Source organism: Theropithecus gelada, chromosome X (assembly GCF_003255815.1).
Source record: "Theropithecus gelada isolate Dixy chromosome X, Tgel_1.0, whole genome shotgun sequence".
Taxonomy (NCBI): domain Eukaryota; kingdom Metazoa; phylum Chordata; class Mammalia; order Primates; family Cercopithecidae; genus Theropithecus; species Theropithecus gelada.
This window is the reverse complement of record NC_037689.1, coordinates 110,680,201-110,694,351: the sequence shown is the minus strand read 5'-3', so window position 1 is coordinate 110,694,351 and position 14,151 is coordinate 110,680,201. Positions and strand designations below refer to the sequence as shown.

The window sequence follows — 14,151 nt, the reverse complement described above, 5'->3', positions numbered from 1 at the left end:
AGTGTTTTCTAACCCTTATTTCCATTTAGATGGGCCTGTGTTCCACTCCAATACTCTGGAAAGAAAAACTCCCATTCAGATCCTGGGACAAGAGCCTGATGCAGAGATGGTGGAATATCTCATCTAAACGGCCAAATCAAGAGCTGCAGATTCTCAGCAAAAATGCTTTTAATCATTTCCCCCTTTTATTGGTTCTTGTTTTGGGGGTGAGGACAAGGGTTGGGGGGAGGGGATGTTTTTTAACAGGACTTTTTGTTGGAACAATGTACTACTTGAGTAATACCATGTGAACCACCAGTCTATTCTGGTATGCTTAGGGAGTACCTCTAAAGACAGATTAATCAGAATGTGCTCTAAAGCTTATTGTTTGAATTTATACCAATACTGGGACTGTTAACGGGTGGGCATACATCAGTGTTTTCAATGTGCTTAAATTTGTTTAAAATTTCCATATTCTAGATCATTTTTCATTGAAGAGCACAGTATGTGTGGAAGACAGTGTGTAACACGTAGTTTGGAAGCGGGAAGCTGGAGAGAATTGAGTGTGTGCTGTCTTGTATAGTTACTATCCTGTGCAGCAGCCGGAGAAAGCTCTCACCTCAGGCTTCTAAAAGGGAATAGTTTCAGGAGCTATGTAAGCTGGAAAAAAGGTAGGGAGTTTTGGGGTGCAGAAGGGTGCTGGAGCTAATTTTTTCTTCCAATTTCCCAGCTACCCTGCCCCAGGGAATTGTGTTTGTCTTCATTTCAGTGGTGCTTTGGAAATGGATTCTTTTGGTTCCCTCCTGGAGGTTCATACATTCATATATATGTTCTGGAATAATTTATGCATTTGGATAATTAATATATTGCTTTCAGATGCTGGGAGAGTACATTAACTGAGTGATGCACAACTTCCTCTCTCTTAGGGAGTTAGACCATCAGAGGCCTCGATGGAGACTTGCGTGAGGTGCTATATGCAGACTTTCATGGTCTGTGTGTAGCCATGAACATAGCTTGCTTGCATTTATTAAGACCAATCAGCTTAGTGTTTATTTCTTCTACAGCACAGATTCACTGGCTGGGGCTCCAGTCTCAAATTGCCAATCATTTGCAAAGTGAGGAAGGATCTTTGTTGACAGGTTGAATGCTTTGAATTTCTGGTGACTACTTTGAAATAACTTGTTTTGTGTGTCAAATTCTAAGCATATGTCTTAAAAGGCATTTTTGACTATCATCTCCAAGGGAATAACATGAGAAACCCAAAGCACTATGCTGCAGTCGGGGGAGAGGTGGATTGCAGCAGTATCCTCAACTACCTCTTCTCACTGTCAGTGACTCCATCTTGGAATACCTTTGGGAAGCAGCGGGAAATGTGCATGTGGGTAGAGATCAAAGGAGGCAGTGGTTCCAAGCCTTGCCATAGGGCTGCCTCCAAGAACACAGAAGGATGCCAGTTGCCACAGGTCCCTGCCCTGTGTCACCTGTCTGCCCTTCATTAAGGTGACAAATCTGCAGATAGCATCATTAAGATCAGTTTTAAGGGGTATAGGGAGGGTGAGGGAAGGTGGGGGGGGTGTTAGGTAAGGGTGGGGGGGTAGAGATTTTGGGATGTCTTAGTTAGAAACCAGATTAATAGAAGAGTAGGCCTGTTATATTACATCATGAGCCATAGTGGTGGGAGAGAACTTTAGCAATATAGCCCTACCCCCTCATTTTAGTGATGAGGAATCTGAGAACTGGAGAGGTTCAGTGACTTTTTAAAAGTCACACAACACAGCTAACCATTATGCCAATCACCATGCTTATTTTGGGAAACTCTTATCTTTTTTTTAATTCCATTTTACGAAAAGACATCTTCATGGTCCAGGGAATATGTATCTTGTAAAATGTCCCTGGCTGGAGTAGCTTGTCCAGTCTTGACAAACTACTGAATTTCTGTCTTGCCTCTCCTTCAGTGCCTTTTAAAAGGTTTTCCCTTTTCTGATCTGCATTACAACATCGAGTCACATAAATGTCCCCCCTAAGAAACCAATCCCACTTCTTACTAGGAGATTGGGTATCTTAGATAATCTTTTGGGGTTCCTCTGTGAGTATAGGAATGATATCTTTCCTAATTATCTTCCAAAGGAATTATTCTGTGTGTGTGTGTGTGTGTGTGTGTGTGTAGAGAAAGAGAGAGACATAAAGGAAGGGTGATGTGATTTTCAGCTAGTCCTTTCACATTTTCAATAATGAGGTAATCATGTTACATACACATTAGTCCTCAGTTATAAAGTGAATCTCAGATAGAAATTAAAAATGCAGTGGTGTTAAGACTCTTTCATACTACCCTTTAGTCGTAAGGAGAAAAATAACCTCAAATAGTAGAAGCAGCAAGTAGCAAACTTCAGGAGAGCTACTTTCTATCCAAATAAATAATTTAAAAACACTTTTCACCTACTCCTTTCATGGTTATAACACATTGGCAGACTTTTTGCTGGCTCTGGGAACCATGATTTTAATCACATTCTGCAAGGTGACAAATGTCATACATTCCACATTGTGTGGTAGCCATCTCTGTAGACTCATGTGTTTGGGGGAAAGGAAGAAGTTCTTGGTTAAGTACTATTTTGAACTTTCCAGAACCTATCTGTCCTCTCATACCAGAGACAGTTCCTCTCTGCTCAGTTTCCAATCCCGGATAATTTGCTAAAATAACATTGTACATCTAAGAGAGGAAAGAAGAGTATGTCAGTATATTATGCAGAAGATAGATAGAGCCTTTTCAGAAGATCTCCACTAGTTGTTGATCCAAAAATTCAACTTTATGGGAGAAATCTCAATTAGCCACCTTTTCACAGTTGTGTGGATGTAACATTTGGGGGCTCTTTCTGGACTCCTACCTATCTGTGCATTTTACTGGCACCTCAGGAAAGGAGGGTGACCAGGTTGTCTTAGCTTGTACTGCTTGGTGGTCTCTGAGGACCTTCTAAGTCAGTTGTACCCCAATGTTCCATGTATAGAAAAACTTCATTAGAACAAACTTTACTTGATATGAAACTCCTATTAACAGTCTTTTTTGAAATAAAAGTAGCTTGAGCTTTCTTTTAAAATCATGTATCTTGATTGTTGATTTAATGAAGGATTTCCTTTTAATGCTGCTTTTGAGCTTCAAGGTAATAGGACAGCAGGAACCTAAAATATCTGCCATCATCTGCCATAGGAAAGATACCCAGAGACCCGTCATGTTCTCTTTTTGTTGTTACACTGTTGAGTGGGTATAACAATTGGAAGATGAACAAACTGATTGATTGTGCAAACTACTTTTTCTGACAAGCCTAAACCCTGATAATGCGGCAGCTTAAAGTGTATACATATGCACTAACTTTGATCAATTGTATTCTCATATCTGTTAGCCACACAATCTCCTATTATCTCAATTGCTTATGCGCATATGGAGTATGTTACTTAAAACGTGCATTCTTACTGAAAATGTTTTCTAAGGAAGATATCAGCTGTGGGCTAATTGCCACCAATTTCAGCCTGCCACGATTCTTGGAAATGTATCTTCCAAGTGCCATCCATCATCAGTAGGACAAGTGTCGGGAGTTTGTTTATTTTTTTCCAGTAGCAACGATGGGTTACATGGAGCCATGAAACCTCCTTCTGGCCTCCCTTGTGATTAATGGCATGTGTTTGTAAAATGGATAGCTGGGGTTGGCAGATGGCTAGAGAAGAATCGCCTTTGGTTTAAAATGTATGTGGTCCCCTAATGATTGTGACCCCATTCTGTAATCAACTGAGCTAGTTCCAATAAAGTTAAGCAGGTTTAAATCCACTTTGTGCCTATCTTTTCACTGACAATAAAGTTAGCTATTTTAAAATGCAGTACCGTGTGGAAAATGCTTTGGTGTTTACCCGACAGAGGCTTTATTTGTGCTGTATCAGTGATTACTTTCAATTCAGTATGCAGTGAAATTGCCTTTCAAGGGCAGCGTGCAGCAGAATTTGCATTTGCTTGAAGTATGGAATGTGATTATAGATTATAAAGTATTAAGACAACACCACAGGCCACATGCTCTAATCGGTCTCTTTATATACTCAGGCAGCATATATTAAAAGCTTTGCATCTTTTTATCTCCTGGTTTCTAGGGATAAAATGATGGCCACCCAAAGCAGAGAATTCATCCTTTGGTTAGCATTTTGGAAGGCCCCTTGATATTCCTTTTGTACCCTTGTTCTGATGCCAATTCATCAGTTTTGGTTGAGGGAGCTTGTTATTAAAAACAAATCAAAACCACAAACGAGTTGGCTCTTCACTGAAAATGTTAAGGCTGCCTTTACACTGCCCTTTCTGTGCCTCCTGTTTACCAGTGAGTTCCAAACCTGACTGGTGAGGCAAGGATCCCCAAGGACTTTGAAATGACACGTTTTCACAGTGAAATAGACTTGATGGGTGTTGCAAAAGGGATAGGGTAAGGGGTCTAGAATTCATTCAACTGTAAATTTGATTTTTCTTAAAGTTGGACTTGATTCCCTCCATATTTATGATGAGTGCTTTGAAAACCGTATGGATAAAAGCCTTCCCTCCTTTTCAGGACAAAGAAGATAAGGTATTAAGTTCACCAGACCTTCTTACAAAGCTTTGGAAAGCATTCTTTTCAGAAATGTATTGTGCCCATTTCTTAAGGGGCAGTCACTTGTTGGAAGAAAAAGCCAATGTTCCTTCAAAAATGTGTTAGATTGGCCAGGTGAGGTGGCTCACACCTGTAATCCTAGCACTTTGGGAGGCTGAGGCGGGTGGATCATGAAGTCAGGAGTTCGAGACTAGCCTGGCCAAGATGGTGAAACCCCATCTCTACTAAAACTACAAAAATTAGCCAGGTGTGGTGGCGGGCGCCTGTAATCCCAGCTACTTGGGAGACGGAGGCAGGAGAATCGCTTGAACCCAGGCAGCAGAGGTTGCAGTGGGCCGAGATCTTGCCACTGCACTCCAGCCTAGAAGACAGAGTAAGACTGTCTCAAAAAAAAAAAAAAAAAAAAAAGTGTTAGATTGCATTGTAGGAGCATTTCTAGATATTATTATCCAGTTATATAACTGATCTGGCATCTGCATGGTACTTCATCTCTCCCTTTCTGTGTGCATTTCCTATTGAGATAAGTGATCTGCACACCCTATATGAGTTACACAGTGGCAGAAAAAAAAATGTCCTGCTTCCCACCTCCATCTTGTTCTGCAGGAAGGTTTTTATTGGAGAAAAAATGTAAATGGTTTGGTCTTAGATCACTTTTTACATTGACTGGCAACTGCCCTGGTATTTCAGTGAAGAGCCCTGTGTTACAGGACTTAGTTTCCAAGAAGAAAAATGTTCCCCACAGCACCAAAATTTTATAACACATTACAAATGCCCACTCTTTAGATGCACAAACTAACCAAGGCCATGGTATGTATTTTCGTCTCCATGTTTTTTTATTTGCTAGTAACCTCTACCAATGGATTCAGGCACATGTGGGTTGTTGAATAACTACTTACTAGATGGTGCCATTATGTAGATGGCCCGAGGATACAAAATTTAAAAATAGTCCATGATTCTAGTTTATTACAGAAAACCACACACAGACACACATTTATAATTCATTGTGATATATGAAATAGCAAAGGTTTGAACAAGAATACAGAACTAATGCAAAGGAGGGAATGATTGTTGGGATGGCACAGGGAGAGGGAAAGGGAGAGGAACTAAACTGAGCTTTGAAGGGTATGTAGATGTTAACTAGGTGAACCAGGGGATGGGGATCAATATTCCATGAGAAGGAATAGCATGTGCAAGGACAATCTCACTTTGTCAGACCTGCAATCAAATGAGGACTCCGTTTCCAAGATCAAAGTCCCTAGAGAACTGCTCTGAATTTTAACAACCTACTAATGGAAACACAAACTCACTCAATCAGGTGGTAGAATGTACTAGTCTAGAAGTCAAGAGAACATAAAGTTTCAGTCCTACATCTGCCACTAAACAGATATTTACTTGTGGGCAAGTTCCTTAACAGTGTCGGAGAAGTTTATCAGTAAAATGGGGATAAATACCTGTCCCTGTGAACCTTGTGGAAAGGGATAGGAGAGGCTAACAAAGAATATGAAAATGCCAGTCAAGGCTGGGCATAGTAGCTCACGCCTATAATCCCAGCACTTTGGGAGGCCCAGGCGGGCAGATCACCTGAGGTAGGGAGTTTGAGACCAGCCTGACCAACATAGAGAAACCCCGTCTCTACTAAAAATACAAAATTAGCTGGGCATGGTGGCGCATGCCTATAGTCCCAGCTACTCAGGAGGCTGAGGCAGGCAGGAGAATCGCCTGAACCCGGGAGCCAGAGGTTTCCACAAGCCGAGGTCGCACACCATTGCACTCCAGCCTGGGGAATAAGAGCAAAAACCTCGCCTCAAAAAAAAAAAAATAAAAAAAAAAATAAAAAAAAAAAAGATGCCAGTCAAAGCAAAGGGCTGAATCTATAAAGATGAAGTGGTTTCTTTAACTTTTTATTAAGGAAAAATTCAAGCATATGCAAAAACCGAATAGCTAAGGCACCTCCATTTACCCATTTCTAGGCTTCAGCAATTATCAATACATGGCTTATCTTGCTTCATTTATCACCCCTACCCACCCTATGTTATTTTGGAGCATATCCCGGACATCATAGCGTTTCGTCCATAAATATTTCAATATGCATAACGATAAAATTTTTAATAATGAAAAAGTCAAGTGTTACATCTGGAACCAAAATATGTAACACATCAAACACACAGAAAAAAATGACAGCATGTTTGCCACTTACAAAGCTTCTTCATCTGATCCCACAACTTCTGCTTTAAATTGAAACATACGGTCTCAAAAACAGAGGGGTTCCTTCTCTCACAACCCACATATCAAAGGGCAGGATTGTTTTTTAAAGGCTCCCCAGCATAGGTTCCAAGCTATTATTTCTCCTTCACTCATATAAAAAGCTCTGGCTCCCTTAATGTCCCTGTCATCCAGTTGTTCCTTGTTTACCCTCGTCTACTAAGTTGGTCACTATCCCAAGTGCACTGATGGTTTGGGGCCCTGGATCACAGTTGTCTCTCTACCCCAAACAACCCAGACAGCATCTTGGCCCATCAGCTCCTTGGCCTCTCTACCTTCACTGACCTCCACGTCCATTCCACCTCAGCTCACTGTGCCCATGGCCAACCCAGAGCTGATCATCAATCAGCACTGCTCCACTGTGGATACCACCAGTACCCTACTCTCTGACCACAGTCTCCCACCCTCTCAGTTTGCCTGCTCTGACTCTATCTACTTTTTCACTTCAACGAGACCTCAAATCCCTCAATGCCTCCATTTCCTCCCAAACTTTTAGCTCTTACCTATCTATTCTTGGCCTCAAACTCGATCACTTGAACCTGCAATCAATTCATACCCTCCAAGAACCTCAACCATTCATCACAAAATCAGAAACTTAGGAGTCATCCTTGACACCTCTCTCTCTCTGTTAGCTAACATCCAATCTATTACTGATCCTATCGAAATAAATCTCAAAATTCATTCACTTCGTTCCAACTCTACTGCCTACAGCCTATTCTAAGCCACCATTATCCTTCACCTAGTCTATTTTAGTAGCCTATTCACTGATATGCCATGCCGAATCTTTTTGTTGTTGTTGTTTTTGTTTTTTGAAACGGAGTTTCACTCTTGTTGCCCAGGCTGGAGTGCAATGGCGCGACCTTGGCTCACTGCAACCTTGGCCTCCTGGGTTCAAGTGATTCTCCTGCCTCAGCCTCCCAAGTAGCAGGTTACAGGCAACCGCCACCACGCCCAGTTAATTTTTGTATTTTTAGTGGAGATGGGGTTTCACTATGTTGGCCAGGCTGGTCTCAAACTCCTGACCTCAAGTGATCCACTCACCTCAGCCTCCCAAAGTGTTGGGATTACAGGCTGGGTGTGAGCCACTGCACCCAGCCTGCCATGCTCAATCTTTTCCCATTGTTTTTATTCCAGTCACTAGTCAGCAACAAATATAATTAATATCATGTCATTTCCCTGCTTACAATCTATCAAAAGCTTCTAATTGCAGTGTGAGTAAAATGGTGCCACAAGAGGTAAAACAACTAACCCAAAGTTTTATAATTAGTGAATTTGGAACCAGGATGCAGATATCTTGAACTATTATTCCATCAGAATCATTGTCACACAATGTATTGAATATCTTTTTTTCTTTATGCTCAAAGGATACTACTGACATGACATCATTATTTTCTCTGATACTAACCTAGGGCAACTATTTTTGAAGTGTGCTCCAAATCATCTGTCTTGAAATCACCTTTTCTCTGGCCTTGCTCCCAGAGATGCTTATCCTGTACTTCTAGAGTAAGACCAAGGAATTTGCATTTTAACAAGCTTCCCAGGGAATTTAAAAAAAAAATTTATGATAGACATAAAATAATTGTACATATTTATGGAGTACAATGTGATGTTTCAATGCATGTACAAATTGTATAATAATCAAATCAGGAATATTAGTATATCCATCATCTTATAATTTCTTTGTAATGAGAAGATCCAGAAACCTCTCTTCCTAGCTATTTTGAGATATACAATATATTGTTAGCTCTAGCCTTCCTACTATGCAATAGACCACCAGACCCTATTCCCTCTATCTAACTATATAGCTTTATATCTGTTGACCAATCTTTCATTATCTCTTCTTCCCCTTACCTTCCCCATCCTCTGTTAACCACCATTCTATTCTCTACTTCTATGAGGACAACCTTTTAGATTTCACATATGAGTGAGATCATGCGGTATTTCTCTTTCTGTGCCTGGCTTGTTTCACTTTGACATGATATCCTCAAGGCTCATCTATGTTGCTGCAAATGACAGGATTTCCTTCTTTTTTACAGCTGACTAGTATTCCATTCTGCATACACACACACACACACACACACACACACACACCCCACATATTCTTTATCCATTCATCCATTGGTGAACACTTAGACTGATTCCATATCTTTGCGATTGTGAATAGTGCTGCAATGAACACGAGAATGTTGCTATCTCTTCAGCATGCTGATTTCATTTCCTTTGGATATGTACCCGGTAGTGGAATTGCTAGATCTTTGTAACTACTTCTGAAAGCACATACTCTGAGAAACACTGACCAAGGATTTCCTGGCATTTATCTACTTCTCTTCATCTCTTCAGTTCCCTTGCTACATAACAGACCCCAATTGCATGTTGTCAAATGGGTAAGTCTGATGTGGGTATTAGCTATCACACACCCCGGTACTTCAGTGGACAGTCACCTCATTTTCTTAATTCACCCATAGTACCTATGGTGAAATGGCTGCCTATTCAGCTCCCCAGATATGACTCTAAGTAGTTGGATTTACTGCTCTGATCAAACAGGTCATGTTGTTGGCTACTTTTGTTGTTGGTTTACATGGCTTATAGTTCTTGAGGCAACCACAACCACATTTGTAATCTTGGCCAGCTCATTTACCTCCAGTGACCGTTCTGTAATATGAGGTCACTGGATTACGATCTCTAATGTCCCTTCTGGCTCTTACATTCCGTGATTCCATGAGACTAAATACTGCCTTTGAGGTCATAAATTCTTTCACACGGATCCCAAATTAGCTATGTGGCACAGATAAAAAAAAAAATTTAAAATCTGAATATACTGAAAATATTCTACAGGCCTGCAAATTTATCCATGAAGCCTCAATTTTTTTTCCTCACTAGTTGTATCTGTATTTGATACTTTAGTCTCCCATTTTGGCTATACCTACTCCATTCTCCTACTTTGTATATCATTTTCCAAAGAAGACAGGTCCACAAGAATGAATTTACCCCCAAAATCTGAGGAGATCATAACAGAGGAAAGCCAGGAGAGTTTGTATATATTTTTAGCCATGAGTCTATGGTAATTTGCATTTATCCAGTTTTATAAGGACTAAGTGGCACAAACAAGGGAGGGTAAAAGGGAAATATTCAAGGCATTCGTCATCTCAGTAGATGGTCAAGAAAAGTGTGGCGGTTGCTGAGCCACCATGATATCCATGGGAATAACTAGAGATAGGAAAAGGGGAAAAGAAAATTACTTTTTTGTGAACTGCCAGGTGTCGAAAACTGGTTGTGTGACAGATATATAACTTAGGTATTCTTTGAAACAACCAAAGTTATAAAATCTAATAGAAAAAGGCTGGGGTGGGGCTTGGGGTGGTGCATATCTTTCAATACTCTTCTTTCTTTCACACCCACGGGGCAGATCCACACTTTGTGAGTCCTGAAGCTCACACAATTTGGGAGGTCCTCTTTAAGAAAAATAATTTTAAAAATTATGAATACACAACCAGATACTAATTATGTAAAACTAGAAATCACAGCGAAGTACAAATTTTTTAAAGCTGAGAAATACCACAAACATCACAATATAAAACCCTAAACAGTAATTTTTAATTAATTAACTAGCAAACACACCTCCATAGTACTTTTTTCTGGCATATTTGGTTTCATATTCTTCATTTCCTTCTTTATATGGTAATGGTTTTGCAATACTGAGATAATTCAGTCTTTCCACAAGCATGGTTGATAAAAATGTATTATTATTACTGATATTGGGAAGCTAAAGCACACAACTTTACACACAGATGTTCTCAGTGCTTGTAGAACTCATTCATGTTTGTGCTCTACAAACATAAGAATTCTGATAAATTATGCTTTATGCAATTCCCATCACAGATTAAATAAAATACAATTCATAGTTGCATACATTGTATTATTGAGTATATTCCTAATAGAAGAGAACTTCCGCTGTGTTTAGGCATTAATGAGATCGGAATACTCTGCATACCATTTTGCACATCAGGTGATTGAAGGAATTAGTCATGGACTAGCATCTGAATCCATACATTTCAAATCTTGTTTCTTTTCCAATACCACACACTTTCAGTGCCAAATACCGTAAGACACGTTCATATAGTGATAAGACCTCTGGCTTTGCACCTTTGTAATTACCATGCTGGATAAGTTAGCAGAATAAACCATAGGGATATTTCTGGAAGCCATTCCTTTACCAGGATAGGTAAGCAATGATTTATCTATACACAGGACTGACTGAAAACCATATAAACATATCTCACTAAATACAAACTGAATCTGTCTCCAACTCAACCTTGCCTTTGTGGATCTCCAACATGAGAGAAAGTATAATACAGGGAAATCAGAGTAGAAAGAGATGATATTTGTATTAGTCAAGAATCTTCAAAGAAATATAACCAAGAAACATAACCAAAGAAATACAGCATATACAGGCAGGAATATAACATATATATGTTAATTTCTTTGGTTATGTTTATATATATACATATATGTGTATGTGTATATAGGTATATATATTGAAATTGTCCTATGTAATTCATACTACACATCCCATCCATCAGCAAATCTCATCAGTTCTACCTTCACAACTTACCCAGAATCTGACCACTTCCACTGAGTTCTGCCAGCTCTTCTTCTGTTATATCAACATGTCTTCCACAGTTCATTAATCTCTGCTTTGTATTCTTCATTTAGATGGTTAATTACTTAACTATTTTTTAAATTTTATGGAGAAATGTTTTAATCTACTGAGCAGCAAAAGTTTTGTGGTGTTTTGTTTTTGTTGCACTTTTCCACCTTTTAAAAAATAGTGTAGTTTTATCAATATTGTTCCAGTCCCTTTTTCATTATCCACCTTTGCATCATTTGGATTATCCTGGCCCAACTACTTACAGGTGGCTCCAATGATGGACAAATGGACCAAGGTAGTCCTCCATGTTTCACAATCTGAAAAAAAGAAAAAATTTAGACAAAATAAATTTAATAGTGTTTATTTGAGCAAAGGATGATTCATAAATTGAGCAGTACACAGAACCCAAAGAGGTTCAGAGGACTCCAGTCTGCAACTTTGTCAGTGAATGTTTATAGACAGAAAAAGGCCGAAGAAAGTAGGAACAAGAAACAAAAAGCAGTTCGGTCATTTGAAACATACCTTCCTTGGAAAGGTTAAAGCAGAGGGGACTTCCTTATCACGCCGACTAAAACTGGCCTATTTGGGGATTTGGCTATTTTATTTCCTTCTCTCCTGATTTCTCGGAAGATCAGATAAACAACTTAGTTTCAGCTTGTTGGTGTATCTTTAGCATGGATGATTTCATTTTGGTTTGGTCTGTTGGGGCCTAGTGCAGGAGCTCAGTCCAAATCAATAGCCTCCTATAAATTTTATTTAACACAATCAAAAACCTCTTCCCCTACAGGCAGAGAAACAGACTGCTTACTGCAAATATGGCTCCTTTGTGTGGTTCTTTGTCTAGTCCCACCTCTTCAGCCACTCTAAGCCAAACTTAGTCTGGGAGGGAATTTGCCCCTGCTCTACTCATCCTAGTTTCTGAACTTGTTGAAAACTAGGGTATAGTTTTTACAACTCAGGTGGATCCCTCATCTTCAGGAAGTATATTTTTGTTAAAGCTTTCGGAGATCTATGCTGTCCTTTCTATATTCTCAGTGCTTCTCTTCACTGCCTCCCATCCCTTCCTCCTTTTCCTCCTGTTTCTTCCTTTTTTCTCATATTTTTGTTACTTTTGGCAGCTACTATATATATTTTTGAATCTGTACGTCATATCTGTCTTAGTAGATGCATGGAACTTGTAGGGATTTTTTATTGTATTCCCCTTGTTGCTCTTGCATGATTTCCAGGAAATGAAAGGGAATATGCTGACTTCTACAGCCATTTTGGTATTGCAAATGACCTTGTCTATATCTGCTCATTACCGTATCTCCAGAGCCCAGAAGAGTGCCTGATGCAAAGTAAGTACTCAGTAAATGCTTTTAACAAATGAATGAATGAATGAATGATTAATCTAGCAAACTGTATTCCCCACTCCTGTATTGAGCTATTGTGGTTGCTGGAGAAAGGTGTGCAGATTGGTGCCATCACACATTCATAGGCTCCAATTTCAGCTGGGACCTTCTGTACTTGTCCTTGGCCAGTGTCCTGTTCCCCTCAGCAAGTATTCCACACATGGCATTCTTTTCACACAACCTGCAAATATTCACCTCCCTTACTCACAGATAGCAGTCAATGCCCATTTCAATGTGAAAGCAGAGTTTGCAGTTGGGAACATGAGGCTCATATTAAAAACATATAGCAATAGGTAGAGCACAGTTGTTGAGCCGATCAGAAAGCAGTTCAGCTGTAAACAGCTACTATTGCTGTGCTGGTGTTTACCAGCTCAAAATCTGCCTCAGGAATAACCTCAACATCCAACCTTCTCCAATGGCAGACTTACTGACAGCTTCACCCAACTCACATTTTTCTCTGGTCTCTGAGGATAAAGGATCCTTCCAGACTAAGATTAATTTTCACACCTCAGTCTTTGCTCTGGACCTCACCCCCTTCTCATCTTCCTCAGGCACCTTAATCCACCCACAAGCTCCCAGTTTCCCTTGTCTGCAACCTCTTCCCTCCTCCCTGGATCCTCCCCCAGTCAAGGTGCTCAAGCTGCAGCCTCATCTCCTTCTCTTCACAGCCACGTTCCGAAGGCCAGAGGCTCGGACGAGGGATCCAACGAGAAGCCTTCTTTTTTTTTTTTTTTTTTTTTTGAGACGGAGTCTCGCTGTGTCGCCCAGGCTGGAGTGCAGTGGCCGGATCTCAGCTCACTGCAAGCTCCGCCTCCCGGGTTTTTACGCCATTCTCCTGCCTCAGCCTCCCGAGTAGCCGGGACTACAGGCGCCTGCCACCTCGCTCGGCTAGTTTTTCGTATTTTTTAGTAGAGACGGGGTTTCACCGTGTTAGCCAGGATGGTCTCGATCTCCTGACCTCGTGATCCGCCCGTCTCGGCCTCCCAAAGTGCTGGGATTACAGGCTTGAGCCACCGCGCCCGGCCGAGAAGCCTTCTTTTCCAAACTAGGGCATGGATGGGGAAGAAGCTGCAATTCAGAAATGAATAGAACAAGGAAAGTGTCCCAACGCAAAGCCCCAGCAATTGGAATTTACAATGGAGGAACCTGAGGCAGGCTGCCTGAGTTGCTTCCTGAGGTGGGATAGAGTCCTTGGGGGTAGATCAGTAGGTCCAGCTGTGGGGTAGTCCAGGCAGACAGAGGCAGAGACAGGGAA

At 40.6% G+C, this 14,151-nt stretch overlaps 1 protein-coding gene across 1 annotated transcript in view; it reads left to right on the top strand.

Moving 5' to 3' along the window:
• The window catches only part of AMOT (angiomotin), a 67,114-nt gene extending 63,268 nt beyond the window's left edge, over nucleotides 1-3,846 (top strand). Inside the window, exon 14 of the mRNA XM_025373264.1 lies at nucleotides 30-3,846. Within this exon, the coding sequence (XP_025229049.1) occupies nucleotides 30-127 (98 nt within the window). The 3' untranslated portion in view covers nucleotides 128-3,846. The remainder of the gene's footprint in view (nucleotides 1-29) is intronic.
• The last annotated feature ends 10,305 nt before the right edge of the window (nucleotides 3,847-14,151 follow it).